This window comes from Mustela putorius, unplaced genomic scaffold, assembly GCF_011764305.1.
Source record: "Mustela putorius furo isolate JIRA1106 unplaced genomic scaffold, ASM1176430v1.1 tig00000083_pilon_pilon_pilon, whole genome shotgun sequence".
Lineage (NCBI taxonomy): Eukaryota > Metazoa > Chordata > Mammalia > Carnivora > Mustelidae > Mustela > Mustela putorius.
In genome coordinates this window covers 41,910,045-41,919,651 of record NW_025421273.1, presented here as the reverse complement: position 1 = coordinate 41,919,651, position 9,607 = coordinate 41,910,045, and the positions used below count along the sequence as shown (strand labels likewise).

At 47.8% G+C, this 9,607-nt stretch overlaps 1 protein-coding gene across 2 annotated transcripts in view; it reads right to left on the bottom strand.

The window, feature by feature from the left end:
* Positions 1-1,881: 1,881 nt before the first annotated feature.
* Positions 1,882-9,607, bottom strand: part of CUNH4orf19 (chromosome unknown C4orf19 homolog) — an 85,208-nt gene continuing 77,482 nt past the window's right edge. The window contains exons 1-3 of one of the 2 annotated variants that reach the window (XM_045076378.1): positions 8,619-8,863; positions 5,238-5,291; positions 1,882-4,217 (exon numbers count right to left, since the gene is read on the bottom strand). In XM_045076378.1, coding sequence (XP_044932313.1) covers positions 3,320-4,217; positions 5,238-5,269 — 930 coding nt within the window. In that variant the 5' untranslated portion in view covers positions 5,270-5,291; positions 8,619-8,863 and the 3' untranslated portion in view covers positions 1,882-3,319. Of the gene's footprint in view, positions 4,218-5,237; positions 5,292-8,618; positions 8,864-9,607 lie in introns of those variants that run through there. The other variant, XM_045076377.1, reaches the window with a different exon arrangement.

Below are 9,607 nucleotides of genomic sequence, written 5' to 3'. Positions count from 1 at the left end.
TTTACTCTGGAGTTTAAGAGAGAGAGAGAGCGAGAGAGAGCAAAGAGCTCCACATTTTCATCATAAAAGTTCATGTCCAAGACTGAAGACCTCATTCCTGTGACCTCAGAATGAAGCTCAGATGCTTGATTTTGTGCCTCCTTCATTCTTCCGAGGCCTCTTGCTTGGAGATGCTGATGGAAGACTTCGGGAGAAACAGTCTGACTCTTTGGGTCAGAGGCAGAGTGAAGCCAAGACGGGGAGTCAGTGGCTGGCCAGCAGTTACTAAGCATGGGCAAAATGGGCATGTGCTAAGCGGTCTCAGATTCTCCTCATTCCTCTAAAGATCTGGTTTGACAGTTACCACAGTTTGCTACTATCTGTCCTGGAAACCAGAGAAAAACATTTACTTTCTTATTTATATGATAGTTCAACTTTCCCCAGTAAAAAATGTAGACACACACGCACATGCACACATGCACACAATATAGAAATAATCTTGTATCAAAATCAAGATTTAAAGTGGCAAATAGCCACATGACACAGTTTGCTTAGATCATCAAAGATCAGGATGTCCCCTCCTAATCAGAGCCTGTGCCTTCTGTTCAGAGTGCGTCCATGCTTTCAAGTTGTCCAGAATATTTGAAAAGTTCACTATTGCCAATCAACCACTTTTCTGATATGGGGTGGCACCAGGCTCTAGAAGGAACACAGAGTGGGATGCTTAGTCAGTTGCTAGAAAACCTGGTGGATAAAGGTAAAATCTGGAATTTCTTTTCGACCTGAAGATTCTATCCTCGGACATCCTTTGGTACAGCCTGGATATGGGAATAGACAAAAGGCACCATGATAGCTTTAAAAAAAAAAAAAAAAAAAAAAAACACCACTCGAAAATCCTGGTCATCTGCTAAGGTTTCTGAAGCAGTTATTCACACAAAAAGAATCTTTAAAACTCAGGTGAACCGTTAACACGGTAAAATATCCATGGCACTCTCAAAATGGGAAATTATGTACACGTGCCAAGCGCAGAAGTGTGTTTCTATGCAAGCCAAAGAGACTGTCTGCACTCATTCCTCACCCTACCCCTCTTCCGTCTGAATTTTCTTCCTTCATCCTCCTGTTGTTGAGACAGCAGCGGGAAGTCAGGATGCCTGTCGTGGTCCAGTCCTCCTTCCACTAGACCGAAAATTCAATGCCCTTCTGATATGCCAACTGTGAATACCTCTTGCAAACTGGCTCTCTCCAGGGCTCTTACATTCTGAGGACCTGATGTGACAGACACGGCAAGCCGACCGCCTCAGTGTTCGATGTCTAGTCTCCCTCTTCTCGGTAAGCAAATCCCGAATTTAATTGGAAAATCCAGCCAGACAGAAAAGAAAGTTTTCTTAGCCTTTCCTGTGTCTCAGTGTGACCACGTGACTAGACGTTGACCAAGGAGGTATAAATGGAAGGGAGGGTGATTCCCTTCCTTCTTTTTCCTGCAGGGAAAGAAAACCCAAGGATTGGAAGACACAGTAGCCTTGAGAAGGAAGCCAAGATGATGGGAGCACAGGTCGCTGATGGGATGGAACTCTAGCACCCTGGACTGCTAACTATGGACTTTGTTTACATGAAGAGGTAAATACATCTCTATTTTTATATAAGCCACTTAACACATGCAGCTGAACCGAATCCCAACAGATACACTTTGGGAAACTGTTGAAGGGATCACTCTCAAACAGGAAGCACTCAGTGTACTTGGTACAACAGCAAATCCACCTATGATGCAATTCACGATGACAACAGCTTATGTTTTAAGCACTCAGTGTGACCCTGTATGTAGAGACCACCAAACCAACCCAGGGTAATGTATGTCTGGTAAGCATCAGTAAGCATCCGCCATCCTTAAAGATGCTGGGAAGCTCAGAAATCAAGTTTTTATTTAAAGGATCACCAAAGCGCAGTGATGACATTATAGACACTTGACAGTATTAGAGTTTTCAGGTGTGAGGACATAAAACCATTTTTCAAGGATTTGTTTCTCACTGATAAGATTCAGCTTTTTATTGAGTGCCTACCATGTGCCAGGCACCGTGAGAAATACTTGCACAATCTCATTTAATCCTTACAAATATATACTATTATTCTCATGTCATGAATGGGCAAATAGAAGGGATAAGTTATTTGCCCAAGGTCGTGTGGTAAAGCTGGAAAGCAAACCGAGGTCAGCCACATTTCAGAGCCCGTGTTATGAAATGCCATATGCTGGCATCTTCCGTGTTCGAATCTTTCTAAATTCTCCACGGACTCATGTGGGAAAGGTAGTTCTTGTTTTTATAAATTAGAAGACTGGCACCCAGAGAGGGCTGTGGTTCATCCTTCCGTAAGATCAGAGCATGTGGCATCATGAGTCTGAATGGCAGGGACAGACAGCCGAAGCCATCCTCAGCAAACGGACTGGTTCTCCTCACTTGCCACTTGGAAGTGCGGCTCTCCAAATGGAAAGAAACATCAAGATTTACTGGGGAAAATCAGAACTACCTTTGAGTTACAACAGAGAGACGCATATGTTGTTATATTTTAATCAGAATCAGACATTAAGTGGCATAAAACATCTATCTCTTGGCTCTTCCCAACCTCATGAACTTAAAACTCAAATACAACACAAGCGGTTTGCAGAATTCTTTTGGCCGGCTTCCCCGAGTCCCAGAGGAGATTAAAAAGTAATAAGGTAAAAAAGTTAAGGTCAAGGTGTCTTAATATCGCAGCTAATGACTAACCATTTGCTTACTGGTGGCTTCTTCTCCATCCTGAAGGCTGCTGAGCTCAACTCGCTGTCAAACAAGTGGTTAGTGATTAGTTCCCTGGGTGACTGTCCCTGAAGGCAAGCCATGCTCTGGGGACACACTAGGCACTTTCAGTGGGGGGAGCTACCTTTTCCAGGTTGGGTACAATGTCTGGCTCGCAAAAGCAAGACAAAGAATTTACAGACAGAATGGTCTGTGATTCTGCGCCCTTGGTGGGTGGGGAGGAGGGAGGGGCTGAAGCGCTGGGATTTCAGAGCATTCTGAAGAACATCGATCCGTGGGTGGACGAGCAGGCCGTTTAATTCCTGCATGCGGGTGGGCAGTCCCGCACCGCCCACTCTGATTTTTATTCCAGAGCCCTGAGTGACGGCCTGTCGGCACCGCGGGGCGGTCCGGACTGAACAACAAGCGCCAGGGCGCAGGCCCCCCGGCGATCATTGGAACGGAAGCCAAGCAAATAACCCATAAGGCCGCCGGGGTTGGTGGGGGGGGGCGCCAGTCTGTCAACAGAGCACGAGCGCCCGACGTGCGCACTGCGCCACCGGCTCAGGGCCCTAATCTGCCTCGTCCATGTCCACGTCTTCTCCGGCGGTTGCTGCTTCTAAGGCCGCAAGGGCTTCCGCCACGGCTGCATCCTCATCCTCCGCGTCCCCGCCCGGCTCGTGGGGGGAGCCACGTGCATCCTCCCGCTCGGTTCTCGAATTGGCCTGAGCAACAGCCTCCTCTTTAAAGCAGACGCTTAGGCCGTCTGTCGACACGGCCTCGTTCAAGGAATCCCAACTTCTCTTCAAGGGGAAGGGCATGTTCAAACCATGCTCCCCCACCCTGGGGTGGGTTCCTGCCAGAGGGTCCTCCTCAGTCTGGCTCTTGGAAAGACAGTCCTTTTCTTCCTGATCACCTTTGTCTACAACAGAGCCCCAAAGGGGAGGGTAATCTGGGGCCGGGATCTGGAGGTCATGGTCTAGTACTTCCAAGGCAGGACCCTCCGCCCTGGAAGCAGCTCTGGAGTCCCCATTTCGAACAACCGGGGTCTCTTGCGAGGCCAGCAGCGCACCGTCCTGTTGTCCCGGGCCCCCTCTTTCTGGGAAGGGGTGAGTTGGGGCAACGCTGTTTGCAGGCAGTAAGCCCCTGTCATGATCCCCAGTGGGCTGCAGGGGGGCGAGGGCAGGGCTGATGCCATTGATGGCACTACCGGCTTTGCCGGCACAGTGTTCCCCTGCTGTATCCCCCTGAGGGGGCTGTCCTGGAGGAGGCCAGTGGGGCTCCTGCCCGCTGCAGGCTCGGCCTCTGCTGGCCGTCCTCTTCAGGCCCTCGATCTGCAGCTCATTTTTGTGCACGACTTGGCTGCTCTGCTTGCCTTTCAGTTTACCAGGGTCACCTTCATCCACCTTGCAGCTGTTCAGCTCGTTGACATAGCCAGGGGAGGGCACTTGAACCGGATCAAAGAGATAGCTGGGGTGAGGGGGGGGGGGAGAGACAAGAATGAGGGTCAGGCTAAACACTAATTCACTTTTTTCATTACTAGCTTTATGAATGACTAACTTCCATCATTAATACTTTTTTTTTGCAGGCTCTTTCTTCTACTCTTCCTGTTAATTTCTGGGATTATTCCATTAAGCCTGTACGTGTGTCTAAACCAATTAGATAGAGTTGGTGTAAACGTGTACCTCCCCCCCTGCCCCCGGAAGAGATCCTAAGAAGAGATCCAAGAGAGCATGCAACAAAGTGATTCACAGAGTTTAAAACAACCCAACAGGGAAATAAAACAGATGTGTGATAACAGGGGAATAAAGGGTTAAGCACATCCCCTTAATGGAATACTGTGCAGTCATTAAAATAATAAATATGAAGTCTGGACTGAATGAATGACACTTATAATAAATATTTATTATAGCATTTTTTGGATAAAGCCTACCAGCATATTAGGACTACAGTAGAATAGAATTTATACACTCACATACGTATGAATAAAAAGAGACAGCCATTTAGCTATAGATATAGAACTAGAATGATAAAAAGTGTTATTTGTGAAGGAAGCAAATTAATTAATGTTTTCCCTCTCATTTGTGTAGAATTCTCAGGGATCCCAGTTATTCTGAAATGGAATCTGGACATATGTGACGGGCGTGATTTATGTTCAGCGATGTCATTTCATTCAGGCACCATTTCTGAAACCCAAGCTTCTCTTTGCACTGAAGCTCTCTGGGGAATTGGAAATTCAACCTAAACCAAGTTCACTCTCGGAGGATGATGTCGTTCCCCAAGCGCTCTGAGCGGTGAGCAAAGTAAGTTTAAAAATCGGGGCCACATGTCCCCTTAAATGGTATCAAAGCAGTTCCAAACTCATAATTTCTTGGCGATGCTGGTCATGCCCCAAAGCAGGATAAACGCACTAAACCCATGTCAGGTCTTCAGAGGGCCCCCGTGGTAATCCCAGATTCCTCCACTGACAGGTTATGTTTTCAACTTTACCTTTGTAGCATTTTACAGCACCTGCACCCCATCTGGATTATTTTGTGTTACCGTCTGGAAAAGAAAGTTAAAAGGGAAAGAACACAGTGAATGGCAGGTGAGTAGGAATTACGTTTGCTTTCTCTGCCCCAGATACTCCAAGGTCGTTGAGTCACAGTTTTTGGCAAAAGGGTAACGTGCAAGTCAGGGAGGCCAGGGTTCCTAGGAACCCCTTCCTTTATCCCAACCGCAGATTCAGAGCTCTCAAACACCTACAGACACCGGTCTCTGTGCCAGGCCCTTTCACCAACCCTGGCAGTTACCTGTGTCGTCTCCCATTGGCAAAGGAGGCCACACAGGCTGAAGAATGCTAGGGGGAGAACAGCGGGGTTGAAAAGGGTCTGTACCATTTCCTCCCTCACCGCCTTGCGCTGGGGATGCGGGAATGTGTCCACATCGGGAGGTGAAAGAGAGAAGAGAGGATTCCTTCCCGAGGGATTAGCTACTCCAGCGTTTAAGGACATCTGGGTAAGGTGGCTGACCGCCGTGTTCCACAGCAGACACCCAAGGAGGTCACAGCTGCGGTCATCATTCCAAGCTTCACCCAGACTGGAGTGCACCTGTGCTGCCTTTCCCATGACTGGGCCATCCCTGGCTCCAGTCCAAGGGCTCCAGGCTGTTACAGCTCAAGGACGGGCCCCTGGGGGCCTTCAGGCAGCAGGTGGGTTCAGCTCTGGGCCACTTTTATCTCCCACCTGCCCCTTTCTGAGTGTCGTATTTCCCCATGCTTGCCTCTGACTCACATCTTCCCTCCACGTAGAACTGATCCTGTTGTTCTGATCTTGCCTCTGAAGAGCCAAAACTCTGGTGTGGAGGAACCTCTAAGTCACTTCCCATTTCTAAAACCTACAGCCTTTAAAAAGGCCAACAGAATCTACAGCCCTGGTCCCTCCCTTCCTGTAAGATACACACCCTAGGAAGAGGGACAAGTGGTTCACTGTTGGCTATGTTGCTGCCTCCCAGCCCCTTCTTCTGTCTTCTTTTAGTCATGGCTGGATTCCCAGGATGCCCTCACCACCGCTTCACAAGCCTTTACCCACATGGTAAATGACCTGTGCTCTCTTGTTTTCTTTTCTTTTCTTTTTTAAGTTTGTTGTTATTGTTGTTGTTGTTGTTAGTAATCTTTACATTCAATGTGGGGCTCGAACTCACAACCCCGAGATCAAGAGCTGCGTGCTCTTTGAGTAAGCCTGCCGGGCGCCCCATGACTGGTGTTAAGAGGTTATAGATGGGTAGGTTAGGGGACCTATGTCCTTCCCACGGAGGGCTGAAAAAGTGGCCCCCCAAAGTTAGCCTATCCTAATCTCTGGAACTTGTGAATGTTACTGATTATGACAAAAAAAAAAAAAAAAGAAAAAAAAAGTCTTTGCCGATGGGATCATAGATTGGAGATGAGGAGATTTACTTGGAGTGTATGGTTCAGAACCCAGCTCTGCTTCCGACTGGCTGTATGATATTGGGCCTCAGCTATCCCATCTGTAAATGGGAATGATGATATGTTTACCATATAGCATTGCTGGAGAGTGTATGAGTTAATTTTCACAAGAAGCACATACTTATTATTCAGACCTATTTGGACACAGCACGTTAAAAAAAAAAAAAAGGATGGGGGCGTCTGGGTGGCTCAGTGGGTTAATCCTCTGCCTTCGGCTCAGGACATGATCCCAGGGTCCTGGGATTGAGCCCTGCATCGGGCTCTCTGCTCAGCAGGGAGCCTGCTTCCCTTCCCCCCTCTCTCTGCCTGCCTCTCTGCCTACTTGTGATTTCTCTGTCAAATAAATAAATAAAATCTTTTTTTTTTTTTTTAAAGATTTTACTTATTTATTTGACAGAGATCACAATTAGGCAGAGAGGCAGGCAGAGAGAGAGAGGAGGAAGCAGGCTCCCCGCCGAGCAGAGAGCCCGACACGGGACTTGATCCCAGGACCCCGAGATCACAACCCGAGCCGAAGGCAGTGGCCTAACCCACTGAGCCACGCAGGCGCCCCAATAAATAAATAAAATCTTAAAAAAAAAGAGAAAAGAATGGAAGCCTTGCACTAAAGAAAGATAAAATCTAGCTGCCACAACACACACATGAACAAACGCATTCGCAACACCAAGTAATACTTGTTTTCTGGATAAGGGTCACACGGTATATTTCTATCAGCTGTGGCACCAACTGAAAGATGTAAGTCCCTAGTGCCACGAAGTTCCTCAGAGGGAGAGACGGCAGCGAGCTCCGCCAGCGGTCCCTGCGTACAAGCATTTCCTCCTTCAAAGCGCTCTCGATTCAATGACCCCATTTCCAGAGCCCGGAATTTTGTTCCCAGCCTCTGCTCCCACTTGTGCCTATTTTCTGCTAATCATTCACATATCAGCTGGACACACAGGACAGATAACAAATACCACATGCGCATCCTCCCCTCCATCAGCCCGGCTTCCCTCCTTCTCACCCCTCCCCCACCCTGCTCCAGACCCCTGCTCCTCTTCCCGCTTGCAATACTTTTATTTATCTTGGACTCTCTTTAAAAACACAGTTAGAATGATAGGTGGTGAAAAAAAAAAAAAAAAAAAGGAAAAACCAGGCTTTGAAATTTTTGAGAGAGGACTGACTGGGTCATCATAATGTCCTTGAAGCCATCGTGAGATTTTTTTTTCCTTTGTTAAGAAACTTTTTAATTGATTAAAATCTCATAAAAGTTTTTAACAGATAATTCAGCATTTTATTTTACTTTTTAAAAAATTAACATATAATGTATTACTTGTTTCAGGGATACATTTGTGAACCATCAGTCTTACACAATTCACAGCACCTCACCATAACACACACCCTCCCCAATGTCCATAACCCAGCCATCGTGAAATATTAATCGCTGTAAAAATATCTGGAAGGTCAATTTTCGGATGGGGAGCTCAAGAGGTGTAGGAGGGAAGGTTTCCGGGAAGGGAGAGAGAAGAAAGAAGGGAGGAGGTGGGGGAGGGGCAGGCCTTGAGCCACACCTTGTGTTTGCAGGTGTCAGAGGCTGACCAAGATCGACCTGGAGAAGCCTGGCACCCACCCCCCGCTGCTGCAGGGGCCTGGGCCTGTGAGCCACACGCACGGAAATGCAATGACTGCTGAGTTTGAAGATGCCAACTGGGGGGGGGGCCACCGCATCCCTCTTCCTTGCAGGATTTACAAGTCACCTGTGGCTTTTAGGCTCTCCTCCTCCTCCCCCCAAAAAACTACAGAATCTCTATTTTTTTCTTCAAAGCCATGGAATGTGTTTTGACGGTGTTTCCCCTTTCCAGAACAAGTTTCTAGCTTGGCTTCTCCCCTACCACTGGCCTTCGGGGTTTCCTCCAGACCTGGTCTCCTACCTGAGGGCCATGCTCCGAGCCTCTCTGGCCAGCAGACACAGCCTCTTCCTGGTCAGGGCTTGGCCTTCGCTCACACACCCGGGGATTTCCCTCCCCAGTGGCATTCCTTCCCTCACTGAGGCAACTGCGTCCCAGGCTGTGTGACCGTGGACGGAAAGGGTGGGGACTAATGTATTTATACCCAACCCCTGCCTGCCCGTATCTAGGATTTCCTTCCTTATATGAAGATTCCTAATAACAAATCCAATATATTTCTTTTTTCATATGTCCTGTCCACATCCACATCTTGCTTTGAGCGACAAGCTCTTCTGTTTCCAGGAGCGAAAATGGAATATTCTTTGTCTGGTGTGACATGTGAAAATGGGGGGGCCAGGAGAGGTGAGGCGGAATATATGCTCTTTTGAAATAAGACTGAGTTCAAAATGGACAGTCTACCTGCTTTCTCCTCTCCCCTCAACTTTGACAACAGCTAGCTTGAAGGCAAGGGCTAAGTTGTCAGGTGCTTTTTATTACTTAGTAGAATCAAAATCTGCTTTCTCTTTGGAATATAAAAAAGCAACAGAGAAGCAAAGGGCAAATCCTTTGCAACCATCACCTGGTTTACACAGGGGAAAAGCAAATACCATTAGGATGGTATGTCCGCCTGCTGCAGGCACCCGCCCGCGGAGTCCTGTGTTGGGGGTTGACTCTGCCCTGCGTTTTGTGTTGAAGTTAAACAGTCCTGTGTTTGAGGATGGACTCACTAATGCTCTGTCAGTTACTAGTTAAGTGTCCTTGTTGGAAAATCCTGTTCCATGAGGGGGAACGTGGTGAGGGTTGGGGGAGGTGGGAAGACCACGAAGAGTCAGTCTTCTGCCACTGTGCAGAAGAAGAGACACAGAAAAAGGCTCAGCCCAGCTGCCAGGGCTGCCTGTGAACAGGGACAGTCCTAAGGAGTGACAGAGGCAAAGGAAAGAAGAACCGAGTTGGTTCCTCTTTCCAGTTGTCCT